General features: G+C 34.2%; 1 protein-coding gene across 1 annotated transcript; it reads right to left on the bottom strand.

Moving 5' to 3' along the window:
* Positions 1-2,587: 2,587 nt before the first annotated feature.
* On the bottom strand, positions 2,588-4,056 carry LOC104878895 (KRR1 small subunit processome component-like). Its single transcript, XM_059735737.1, has 4 exons — positions 3,992-4,056; positions 3,148-3,204; positions 2,908-2,946; positions 2,588-2,798 (listed from the first exon to the last, which is right to left on the bottom strand). The coding sequence occupies exons 1-4, from the start codon at positions 4,034-4,036 to the stop codon at positions 2,592-2,594; spliced, it is 348 nt and encodes a 115-aa protein (XP_059591720.1). The 5' UTR covers positions 4,037-4,056; the 3' UTR covers positions 2,588-2,591.
* Between the last annotated feature and the right edge of the window lie 8,929 nt (positions 4,057-12,985).

The following is a 12,985-nucleotide window of genomic DNA, read 5'->3' as shown; positions in this document are numbered from 1 at the left end:
ATATTTATTGAAAATTATTAATTTTACAATTAAATAGGTAACTAATATGAATTTAATCACATTAAAAGTATCCATACAAGTTAAATTACTCTTAATCTCCTCTTATTAATCCGTTTTTCATGAGAAAAAAAGTTATGAATATTATTGTTTTGACATTTTTTAGGGATCCATTTTTAAAAGTCTTTTATTAAGATCTATTTGCTTGAGAAGAACAATCGACTTAAAGAAAGATGTCACACAACTTCTTAGAATATACAAAAGGATAAGCTTGAACCATTGTCAATAAAATAAACGTAATATCGACTTCAAAGAAAAGAGTTAAAGAGTTATAGTTATTTAAAAATCATGCTTATAAAATAGTTAATTCATGGAAAAAAATAGAACAAATAAAATGATTTTGATGATTTGACTAAATTTCTTTTACTTAAAATTAATTATGTATAAATATATTAAAAAAATTGTTTCTAGTATTGTACCATGGTGCAACCAAAACCCCATATTTGTGACAAATATGTGTAGATACATTTTTCTGAGTCCCTTGAAAGAAAATGAAAATAGATAAAAAAAATTCAAATTTATTGGTTTTTTCTTTCTTTTTTTTTTAAAAAAAAAAAAAAATGCATAACTACACTTTTCCTTGATAAATTCTCTTCAAATTTATTTAAAAAAAATGCATGGTACAATTATAACAAGATGAATCCTTTAGAAAGGATATCCTTTATTAAATGGCATTGATTTCATTTAAGAGAAGAAGGATGTCTTTTGAAATTTTGAATAAAGGTATGATAGGGATACCCCTAAAACATAAATAATTGTACATATTTTGTACTAGCTATCTTCTCAATAACTCACTTGTTAAGTAGAGTTCAAATTAAAGCTTCTGAAATTTTTTGAGTAGACTCTTAGGTACGTTCTTTTGCATTTTTCAAAAGTCTATGAACTGAATAAGGATACCCTATTTGTAAGAATAATTATAATTCAATTTGGTCTTGAAATATTTTTGAGTTACCATGATTTACCAACAACAAATCTTAGTATTATAAAATGTTTATTAAACCTTAAATCCCTTGTCACAAAAATTGTTTACAAGAGCAACTTTTATTTTTTTATTTTTATAGTTAGAGTCCTTTAATATGATTGCCCAAAGATAGGCACAAATTTTTGTTGAATTTTATTTATAAGGAAGCTTTTGATTCCAAAAGCTAATTCAAATGGTGCCTTAACAATATTAGCCACAATATATTTATAAAATGTAAAAAATAAATAAATAAATAGAAGCAAACTATTAAATACATATATAAAAGAAGGAAAAGAGTATTAAATCTATCTTATATCTTTACAAGCATTAAGGACTTCTTAGAACTCATTTAATGCCAATCGAAACAATTTTCTTAAGTGATAATGCGGTGTTTAAATATAATATTTTAACAAGTAAAAGGTTTTTTACATAAATTAAGAAGGTGTTGGTAAATCAACTTAATAACTTAAAATGACTTAATAATTTAATTTAAATTATTAATTAAATTAAATATGTTTGATAAAATAATTTAATGATAAAACTTAAAATAAAAAATAATTTTAAGTAACAAGTAAAATCAATTAACTTATTTTTTTAAGTACGTATCCTTAATTTACCTTTTTACCCTTATTTACCCTTACGAAAAAAGTCAAAATTTTCAAATTTTATACGCTTTCTTTTAGCCAATAACCTGACATAGACCACTAACCTTAGTGGGTTTCATGATGAAGCACATGCCCACTTACAAAAATGAATAAAAACAATAAGTCGAGTTTGCGTTTGTTTCGGGGTTGACACACTGCATTTTTGAAAGAAGATTGGTAATGGAGTAAAAGCTATCAAATTTTGTAGAAGATTGATAAAGTCTTTCTGATATCTCCAAGTCTATGGTGCAATCAATTTTTTAGTGCGGGAGACTGACTTAACCTCAATGCTTTGAGGTTATTTTTCCAACTTTTGAAGAAGACATCCACCCTCCCATGTGTTGGCCCGCCATGAAAGCAGGCTTTCTTCCTGCTAAATCTGCGACCAAGTGTTTTTGTGATATAATATTAAAGTCATGTCCCTTCTAAGGTAGATGTTTGGGTTGGTGGGATATCTTTAGAACAAATTTGGGATTATGATATGTATTTAAATCTCTATTATTGTTGTGCCGTGAGCTCTGGATTACATGTTCAAGCGACCAATCAAATTGGGCTGTTTTCAATGGGTCGGTTGGTTGGTTGGTTTTTAGATTTATTTAATAAGTTCTTACATAATTTAACTAAAAGAAAATAAAAAATTAATTTAAAGTTAATAAATTATTTTTATATATTTTTGTTTAAATTTATTTTAATTATTTTCTTCTTTTATATACAAATTAAATAATTTAAAATTATATACATAAAATTTTAACTAATTTAAATTATATGTAATTTTTTTCTATTTTTTTTAATGGTAATCCAAATATGAAAAATGAACCCAGAGAAAAATTGGAGAGACAGAATTTTTTGACATAAAAAAATGAAAATAAAATAAATAAAAGACAAGACCAATTAACTGCAAGTTTCACTAGCAAGTTCTCTCTTCATCATTAAGGTCTACTCTTGAAAGGAAAAAGGAGAATCAACAGATCTACAACCATTAAAGAATGCAGTTTTGCTAGAGTAGAATCAAAGAATGCCGGCCTATTCACCTTGACATGATATACTGGATGCATTTTATTCTGTATACAGTCTTCCACCACCCTTCGGACTTGTTTTAGACCTTTAAATGAACCCATAGCAGTAACAGTGTTCCCCTGCTCATTTAAAAGAAAAATGAAAAAGAGCAACAATGGAACAAATGAAAACAGAAAATATTCAAGTTAAATTGTACGATTCAATGGAAGAATAGTGAAAACAATGTACCTGAACAAGAGTATAGCATCCTGTCAAAATTTCAAGTGCCTGCATTGCAATATTACTGTCAGAGATACACCAACAAGAGGAATCTAAGAAACATACATGATACAACATATCATGTTGTAGGCATCAAGTTAGAATTAGTGGCCAAAGCGCACCCAACCAAGAGAGCACACATTTTTTTCTTGTTGTTGAGAGAAGGATGAGGGAGAAGCATGACATCAAATCTCAGACCATTATACACACCTTTAGAGTGGAAGAGTTGGGGCCCACAAGATGTTGCCTACGCTTAACAAATCTTTCCTGCATACAAGGATAGAGATCGCTTTGATGCAATTTTGATTTGTGATGGTTTCATGTCATTCACAATTCTACAGCTTTTCAAATTTCTACCTATCCTTGCAAGATCTTGTTCTGCATTTTCCAGTGGAACACTGACTAAACTACAGAATTGCATGAATTTGTCTCAATTTCAAGCAGGTTAAAACATAAAAGTCAAAACACGATCCTGAACAATGGACTAGAATAAAGACATCAGCTTCAACAAGGGTGCCAAAACTACTAGCCATCCACTACAAAAACGAACAAGATGACTAAGATCTGCCAAAATAAATCATCTTTGACAGCTTTAAAAGGTAAGAAAATATGAATCATTAGTTCCAATATCTGTAGAAAGGAAATGCAGCAAAAGCAGACACTCCAGATGTAACAAGGCATCTGGAATCATAGTAAAGGGACAACCAACAAAAATATTTTTCTCCAGATAAAACAAGGCTCTGGAATTATTTTCTTTTTAAGCCTTTGAACCTGCACCTGCTGTAGCAATGTAGGTGTTGGCCATTGCAGATTGCATATATGTACAAACTGTAAAGCAAAATAATATTCAACAGATGCCAAAAGGTAATTTCAATGAACCATTTAGCATGCCTCCAATATATGATATTAGCTGGTAAATGAACATAATTAAAAATTACATAAGAATCTGAATCAAGATAACTATATCATCTCAGTTTCCTGAAAATATCTTCTTTGATTATAAAATTTTCTGAAAATATTAATCACATTTATTAACAATTTAAAGAACACACACCTTATTGCGAACAAGGTTTCCAATCTTGATGATATTGCATTGCATTTCATCATTCAGTATCTTGATTGCCTATCACAGCAAAATGCAGTAAAAGCACTTACATGAGACAAAATATAAGGACAACCACCATAAGGTCTGATCTACAAAACAAAAGCTTTATTCCTATAAAGTTCCCAATTAAAAGCTAGACATCAAAAAGGTATTCAAATAATAATACAAGTAAAAGAACTTCGATTTCAATTATTAGATCAAAATATAAAGAATGGTATAGAAGATTCAAGATAATTAATGACCTTTAAGTGTGTTATCTATCTATCTCACAATACATCTTCCCCCCACAAAAAAAAAAAGGGAACCAAAATTACCAGAATAAATATAACACAGAGAGAAAGAGAGAAAGGCGGGGGGGAGCAAAATATATACATATATATTAAGCAGATGGCTATACCTAAGGTGCAGGTTGACAAAAGTTTAATGAAATCTACAACTTGTTTGGGGTTTGTGGAGGAAGAAGGAACAAAAAAGAAGAAGAAGAAGAAGAAGGAGAAGGGAGAAGGGAGAAGAAAAAGCGTACCTTTTTGGGGCTTTGCGCTTGGTTGAAGGCGAGCGCCTTGTGCGCCTAAGCTGCGCCTCCTTCAATAGGTGTCGCCTGGAGTAAGGCGAGGTGCCGATGGTTTGCGTCGTGTCGCCTTGTGCCTAGGCGCACCTGAAACTCGCTTTTCACAACTGTGAGAGTGCCTAAAAAAGGACACACCAAAGTAGACACGATGTGTACAAAATGCACTAAACAAAAAGCAAAAAGGAAGATAGTAAATAAAAAAAAATAAAAAAAACTGCCCTCTCCTCTTTTGGAGCTCAATCAATCTACAAAACCCATCATGGTCATAGAAGGATCATCTATGCATACTCTAGCCCAGTCCAAAAAGAAACTCATGAAATAAGATTTGATTGCTTGTTTTGACTATTCTGCATCTTCAAAAACATTCTCGTTTCTTTATTTCCATGCATCTAAAACATGCACAAAGGAGTGGTTCTCCAAGCTCTCTTCTGCTTCTTCCCCATAAAAGACTTATGCCAACTCAGGAGAATTTCCTCTTAGGCCACTCCAAACGGAGGAAAAACCAGTTGCCACAAGATTCTTGCTTTGGAACAATGAAGGCGCATATGTAACATCTATTCAGAATACTCTAACCCCTCTTTGTAAGCTGATTTGGCATTAAGATTCTTCCTTAGGCAACTTCCCAAGTAAAGAAACCCATATTCACTAGCACCCATGGATTCCAAACTATGCTTGTGGGAAAAAGCTCATTGCTTCCTTGGGCTACGGAAGCATTGTAGGATTTAACAGTAAATTAAATTTGGCACTCTTGTACAATGTTGTCACCGATGGTCAGTTGCAACCACCAGCACTTGCATTACTGCCATAACACCAACGCCACCACTAGCATTGCCTTTTTACTGTCTCTATCACAACCACTGTAACTGTCACAAATCTGTTGGTGATAGCACGTTCTTTAGTTTTTTATAATTGCCATTTTTGATATTACTACTACCACGCCAATATGATGTTGCTTTCACTTCCATTGTCAAGATTGCAGCCTTTGCCACTACATTCATTACCACAATCGCCCTACTGCCCCACCATCATGGCTAGTGACACAGCATGTATTGCTGTCACTTCTATTCTTAGAGAATTGGTGAACTTGTTTATTTGGTTTTCTGTTGAGTTTAAGGTGTAGGACTCATTCTTTTTATATAAAAAATGCTGTGGGACTGAAATCAAAGAAGAAAAATGCAAGTCTCTATTCTATTTTATTGGGAATGCAAGCCTTAAATATATAGGCAATCTATTTAGGAAGACAATTACGAAAAAAAAAATCCTAAGAACTAGGAACGTAAGAAACAAAAGGCTAAAAACTAAGGGGTCACACATATTTATTTGAAAATTAAAAAACAGATAAATACTCTAATAAAATAACTGGATAATTAGCTAGAGTTTATCTAAAGTTATCTTTGATTGCTAACGCTCCCCCTCAAGATGGGGAATATATGTCTAGTAGTGCCAACTTGCTTGTGAGCTCATCAAAATTTTGATGAGGCACTCCCTTTGTCAAGATGTCTGCTAGTTGTTACCTTGTAGGCACATTCTCCACATTAAGCATCCCTCCTTCGATCTTCTCTTTTAAGAAATGATAGTCCACCTCCACATGTTTTGTTCTATCATGGTGAACCGGATTGTGTGCTATGCTTATGGCTACTTTATTGTCACTGTATGACAACCTTGGATTAGTTTTAGTCACATGTGGTTCTCCTAGAAGCCATTTTAACCAAATCAATTCACAAATCCCTAGAGCCATCGCTTTAAACTCAACTTTAGCACTACTTCTAGTCACCATTGATTGCTTCTTACTTCACAAGATTTCCCCAAGCAAAGGTGTAGTAAATTGAAGTTGATTGCTTATCTTCTATTAATCTTGCCCAATTCGTGTTAGTAAAGGCTTATAATTTTCTCTCTTTTGATTTCTTGAAGAAAAGTCCCTTTCCAAGTGTTATTTTGAGATGCCTAAAGATTTGAAACATCACTTCTAGATGTTCTTCACAAGGGGTGTGCATGTATTGACTTACCACGCTCACTACAAAGGCAATATTTGGTCGAGTGTGTGAGAGATAAATAAGCTTACCTACTAGTCATTGATATCTGCCTCTATTCCCATGAGTCCCAACTTTATTTTTCTTGTTTTGATCCATTGGTGTATCAATCGATTTGCAGTTGAGCATACTTGTTTCCTTCAATAAATCAAGAGTATACTTTCTTTGAGAGACTGCAATACCCTTTTTACTCATTGCTACTTCCATTCTAAGAAAGTACCTTAGGGGTCTAAGATCCTTAATTTCAAATTCTCTAGCCATAATGCCTTTAAGCCTTTCCATTTCCTTAAGATCATTATCTGTGAGAATTATATCATCAACTACACTATAAGGATGATGATCTTACAATTTGACGAGTGCCTAAAGAATAGGTATGATTAGTCTGCCCTCGTGTAAAGCTGTGACCTTTTATAGTTCTAGTGAATCTTTCAAACCTTGCCCTAGGAGATTGTTTCAAATCATAAAGGGGCTGCTTCAACTTACAAACAAGATTATTTCTTCCATTGTGTTCAAATCTTGGTGGCAAGTCCATATAAACTTCTTAATCTAGTTCTTCATTTAGGAATGCATTCTTAACATCTAACTGTTGAAGAGACCAATCTAGGTTGGTTGGCAATAACAAGAGGACTCGTATGTGTTTAATTTAGCAATAGGTGCAAATGTCTCTTGGTAATCTATCCTGTATGTTTGAGTGAAACTTTTAGCAACCAAATGCACTTTATACCTCTCAACCGTCCCATTTGATTTGTGTTTGATAGTGAGCACCCATTTACAACCAACTGTAGTTTTCCCTTTTGGCAATTGAACAAGTTCCCAGGTATTATCTTTTTTCAATGCCTTCATTTCCTCCGGTATTGCATCTTTCTACTCGAGGATAGTCAGAGCCTACGGTATAGACCTCAAAACCTCAACACAAGAAATGTTAATAATAAAGGTTTGGAAAGAACAAGATAAACCTTTATACAACACAAAGTGGGATATGGGGTGCATGGTGCAGGATCTTACACCTTTCCTAAGGGCTATAGGCAAATCTAGATTTTTAGAGACAACTTGACTTGGATTTTTCTGGATAGAATCTAAAATACTTGGATCATTTTGCAAAGCTTTCACATTCAGTTCAGGCTCTTAATAGTGTGGTTCCATAATAGGTAGTTCCCCTTGAGGTTTAATCTTTCTACTATAGACATGGAGTTCTTGTCTCTTTGGGTCTCCCCTTATTTCCAAAATGTGTTGAGTTGATGACATAGTAGGCTCAATTGGATTGAGATGAGTGGAATTGGGTAGGTCTATGGATTTGGATTAAAACAAATTTCTAGATTCGGGTTGCTTAGGGGCGGATGGGAGGTTGGAGAGTATCCTAGGAACACACACTTGATGGCTCCTGGATCGAGTTTGCTTTTGTTTTGGTAATGGACATGGACAAAGGCAAAAAACCAAACGTTTTCAAAGGTTAAGGAATTGAGTGATCGAAATGTGGGATAAGGCTTAATAAGGATAGACATAGGTGTATGATATTGAAGGACATGACTTGGGAGTCGGTTAATTAGATAGCATGCCGTGAGGACAACTTCTCTCCATAGGTATTTGGGTACACCCATGGAAAACATAAGGGCTCGGGCAACTTTTAAGAGGTGACGGTTTTTTCTCTTGGCAAGGCCATTTTGCTGAGGTGTAATGACACAAGAACTTTAGTTAATTATGCCATTTTGTTCTAAGTAACCTCCTAAAATAGAATGGAAATATTCTTGATCATTGTCAGTCTTAAGGAGTTGGATTTGTTGAAATTAGGTTTTAATCATTGAATGAAAGGTTTGAAATATTTTGCAAGTTTCAAATTTTTCTTTTAGAAGGTATACCCAACACAACCTTGTGTCATCATCAATAAAAGTTATGAATCATTTATTGCTTGAAACATTAGTTACCCTAGATAGTCCCTAAATATCACTATGGATAATGGAACAAGGCCTCGATGATTTGTATGGTTGCTGAGGGTCTTTATTTTTGAATAAATATGGAAACAAGATTTTCAAGTAAGGGAAACTAGGGTGGCTTAATTTATGATGTCACAACATTATTTCATCATCAGAAACAGAAATAGATTTGAATCCAAAAGCAAGAGCTTGTCTAGTCCTAGAGTCCTCATCCCTAAAGAAATACAACCTTTCATGTACTTTAGCATTGTTAATTGTCTTCCCTTAGTGTAACTCCTGAAATTTACAAGAAGAGGAGGAAAATTTAGCTATGTAACTGAAATCTTTGGTAAGCTTACTTATGGACAGAAGGTTACATGATATATTTGGAACATAAAGACTGAAGTTAGGGTAGTATTTTCAGAGATTTTATTTGAGCCTGCAACAATTGACAAGGACCCATTAGCTATCTTAACCCTTAGATTATTAGAACAAGGAGTGTATGAAGAAAACAATTGAAAAGTACCTATCATATGATCTGAAGCACCTAAATCTATGATCCAAGGTGCTTTTGAATTTTTTTGTGACACTATGGGCTGCTAATAAATTACTTGTTTGAGCAAGATTACAAGACCCGACATTGGTGTTGGGTTGTTGTGATTGATTCAAAAGTTTATACATGTCCATTTGTTCCTTGCTAAGTGATATTTGAATGGTTGCAGATTCTTCCCTTTTAGAGGTTGTTCCTGCATCTGCTGCAACTTGAAAGCCCCTTCCATCACTCTGTCTAGCCCTCCAATTGGTAGGTTTTCTCTGCGAAAGCCAGCACTTGTCTTTGGTGTGGCCGAGTTTGTTACAATGATCCATTCTCACCCCTTTTTGAAGCCAGGGTAGAACCTTCCATCAGGGTATTGTTCGAATCCTTCTCATCTCCCAACATCACCTTTCTCTAGCTCTCTTCCCTTCTAACTTCAGCAAACACTTCATCAAGAGGCGGCAATGGTTCCTTTCCAAGAATCCTTCATCGCACCTCATCTAGGTCCTTGTTGAGACCTACCAAAAAATCAAACATCTTTTCCTTCTCTATTGACCTTCTCTGTTTTTCACTGCACTCAGGGCAATAATCGGCCTCTATAAATAAATTTAACTCTTGCCGTAAATCTTGAAGATCAGTGTAATATTGAGTTACACGATGATTACCTTGTTTGGTCTCCTTCAGTTTGCACCTGATTTCAAAAACCTGGGCTGAGTTTTTGAGGTCTGGACAAGTGCTCTTTACTGCATCTCACACTTCCTTTGCTGAATCTTCTAAGTCCCAATTTTGAAAGGTTGGATCATCTTCAGGCGACTTCTTTGTGGCTCCTGTCAAGTGCTCTAATTTTCCTATTTCACAGCCTGGGACCATTGCAACCAATGTTTTCCATTCAATTTCCATCCAGGAAATTGTAGAGAGGTATTATCTCTTCCGTACAATAGGGAAGCGGACGTTGTTTGAACCATTTGCTGTAATAGGACCTGAAGTAGCTGCTGAAGACTTGTTTCCACGACGTCATCCAAGCATAGCAGTCTTTGCCATGAGATTGAATCCGACAGTCTTTGCCATGAGATTGAATTAGGCCTAAACGTGTTGCGGCTCTGATACCATGAAATCAGAGAGAAAAAATGCAACTCTCTATTCTATTTTATTGAGAATGCAAGCCTTAAATATATAGGCAATCTATTTAGGAAGATAATTACAAAAAATAAAATATTCCTAAGAACTAGGAAACTAAGAAACAGAAAGCTAAAAACTAGGGGGTTACACATCCTTATTTGAAAATTAAAAAACAGATAAACACACTAATAAAAGTTATCTCTAACTGCCAACAAGGACCTACCTGCACTATCTCTACATATGAGAATCATGGAGTGAGCTTGAAATTGGTGGCATACCCATTTAATGTGAAAGATCCTTATAACATGGCTCAGTAAGAAGCATGAGGCCTAAATATATTTGAAATAAAAGTTGCATGAGATTGAAGGGATGGTTGCATTTAGGCTTTTTTGTTCTGTAATAGATTGGTTGGCTGTTCGCTAAGAGAGGGAGTTGTTTTTTTGTGTTCTCTTTATTTTGGTTGTGCGTTCTGCTGATACGAGTTAAAATCAACTCATTAGTTATTGATAATCCAGGTTTTCACATGACGAAACAATAAATAATGAGTTGGTTTTTACTCATTACTGATAGTCCATGTAATTATGTGAGGAAACAAGCATTAATGATTGTAAATTTTACTTTCTAGCTTGTAAAATTATGGAAGTTGAACTTCTAATTTCTCATTATAGTAGATAATGATTATTTTCAATTAATAGATCCAGTTTATTTTCATGAAAATTTGTACTTCATAATAATGATTTTATCTTTCTGATTTTGATGTTGAAATTGGAGTAATATAATGAGTGTTGAGTTTCTACCTCTTGCTAATAACAGTTTGTTCTTTCGGAAATCAGTTCTTTCAAATCTGATACAAGAGATAGAACCATTAGATGTGAGCCTTATTCAAAAAGATGTTCTGCCCACTACTGTTGATGCGATGAAACGAACTATCTCAGGTTTACTTCCATCCGACCAGTTTCACGTTGTAATTGAGGCTTTATGGCTACCACTCTCCAAGTTATTGGTTTCTTCAATGATGACTGGGTATGTTTATCTTCATTTCATGCGTGCCTGTTATTTATTTCTTGGGACTCCGTTTGGTTTCCAAGAAGATGGAAGACAAGGAAAAATATACTTTGAAATCTTACAGCTGTTTATTAATGAAATAGTGGTTGTAGGAAACCAGGCTTACTCTCACTTCGTTATCCCTCAAAGCCTATATTCATGGCCCCCCTCCTTTTAGTTTGAAAAAATTATTGTCAATACGTATTGGTTTGGGAACTAATATCTTGAGTCATTTCTGTGGAGAAAAGGAATTGATGCTGACATCATAAACTTTTATGTGGCATTATTTATCATTGAATGTTGAAAAATCACATCTTTGTCCTGCCTTTTTATGCAACCAGCAGGGAAATGACCAATGTAGAAGATACAAATGGAAGCATATAATCTATCTAGTAAATAAAGTAACAATAAGTACACTCTAGATGGTGAATATTGTTTATTGATCCCTTTAGTAAAAGGAAAATGTAAGGGACATTGTCTATGCAGGACTTCTCAAGTAAAAGAATAGTAAGGTGAATGGTGAATATTATTAGGCTAATACCTTTCGTCATGTGTGGCCCAATGCATGCATGTGGAGAGATAAATGAGAAGTATTTGCAAATTACAAATAAATAGATGAGGACAGTAGCAATTTTGGAGAGAGTCAACCTTGAGACCTGTACCTACATGATCAGCAACATGGGTCCTTTGTGGGTAAAGCTAGTAAAAAGGCATGACAAGTGGCCCTTTATGTATATTTTGGATAGTGTGGAAGGAAAGGAACTTGTTAACGTTTGACAATGAGGAGTTATTAATTCAAAGATTGAAAAATTATTTTGTATATAATCTGTGGTCTTGGTCTAGGGTGTCTATAGATATGAGCCCTAATTCTCTTCTTAGCTTCATTCATTGGTTAGGCTCAAAGTAAGGGCAGGTGATGTTTTTTGCTTCTTTCCCTTTTCCTTTGGTTTGAGTCTTTAGTTTTTTGTTGTATGCTTCCTGAACACTTGGGGGGCGCTGTTTTTGGTGTCTCCTCTTTCTATATATACAATTTCTCTTTACCTATAAAAAAAAAATAAAAAATGATCAACAACAGTTACGGGTGACACATAAATAGATGGGGAGAGTATCAATAAAAGAGATTTGAACTTGAGACTTCTAAAAATTGCAGCTAAATAGATGGGGATAGTAGTAACAGGAGAGACTTGTACTGGAGACCTCTAGGGATTATAGATAAATAGATAGGGGTAGTAGTAATAGAAGAGACTTCTACCTACATGATCAGCAATAGTTATGGATTACACATAAATAGATGGGGACAATAGTAATAGGAGAGACTGGAACTTGAGACCTTTACTTGCATTTGGAAGAGGAAATCAGTGGTAGTTATGAATTACAGATGAGTAGATGGGGACAGTAGCAATATGTGAGACTTGAACTTGAAGCCTCTAGTTAATGGTAGCTTTGATATCATATTAAGCTACTAATGTTCCCAAAAGTTGAGGTTGTTAGGATTTAGGGCCACAATGTATGCAAGGATAACAATGTCAATCATATATTAAAACAAACAGATTTTGTTCAATTAATACACTAATTAGTTTGGAGAGTCTTAAAGACTTAACCTGGATGGCTGGACCTTGCTTTCTTATAAATTGGGTTGGGTTTGTTGGTTTAATTTTAATTACCAAATTCATAAAGGTTCTACATGAACCAATATTATTAATTTTTTTGGGTGGATTGGGAGGTTTGGGTTGATAA

Source organism: Vitis vinifera, chromosome 3 (genome assembly GCF_030704535.1).
Source record: "Vitis vinifera cultivar Pinot Noir 40024 chromosome 3, ASM3070453v1".
NCBI lineage: Eukaryota > Viridiplantae > Streptophyta > Magnoliopsida > Vitales > Vitaceae > Vitis > Vitis vinifera.
This window is presented reverse-complemented; position numbering and strand designations above follow the sequence as displayed.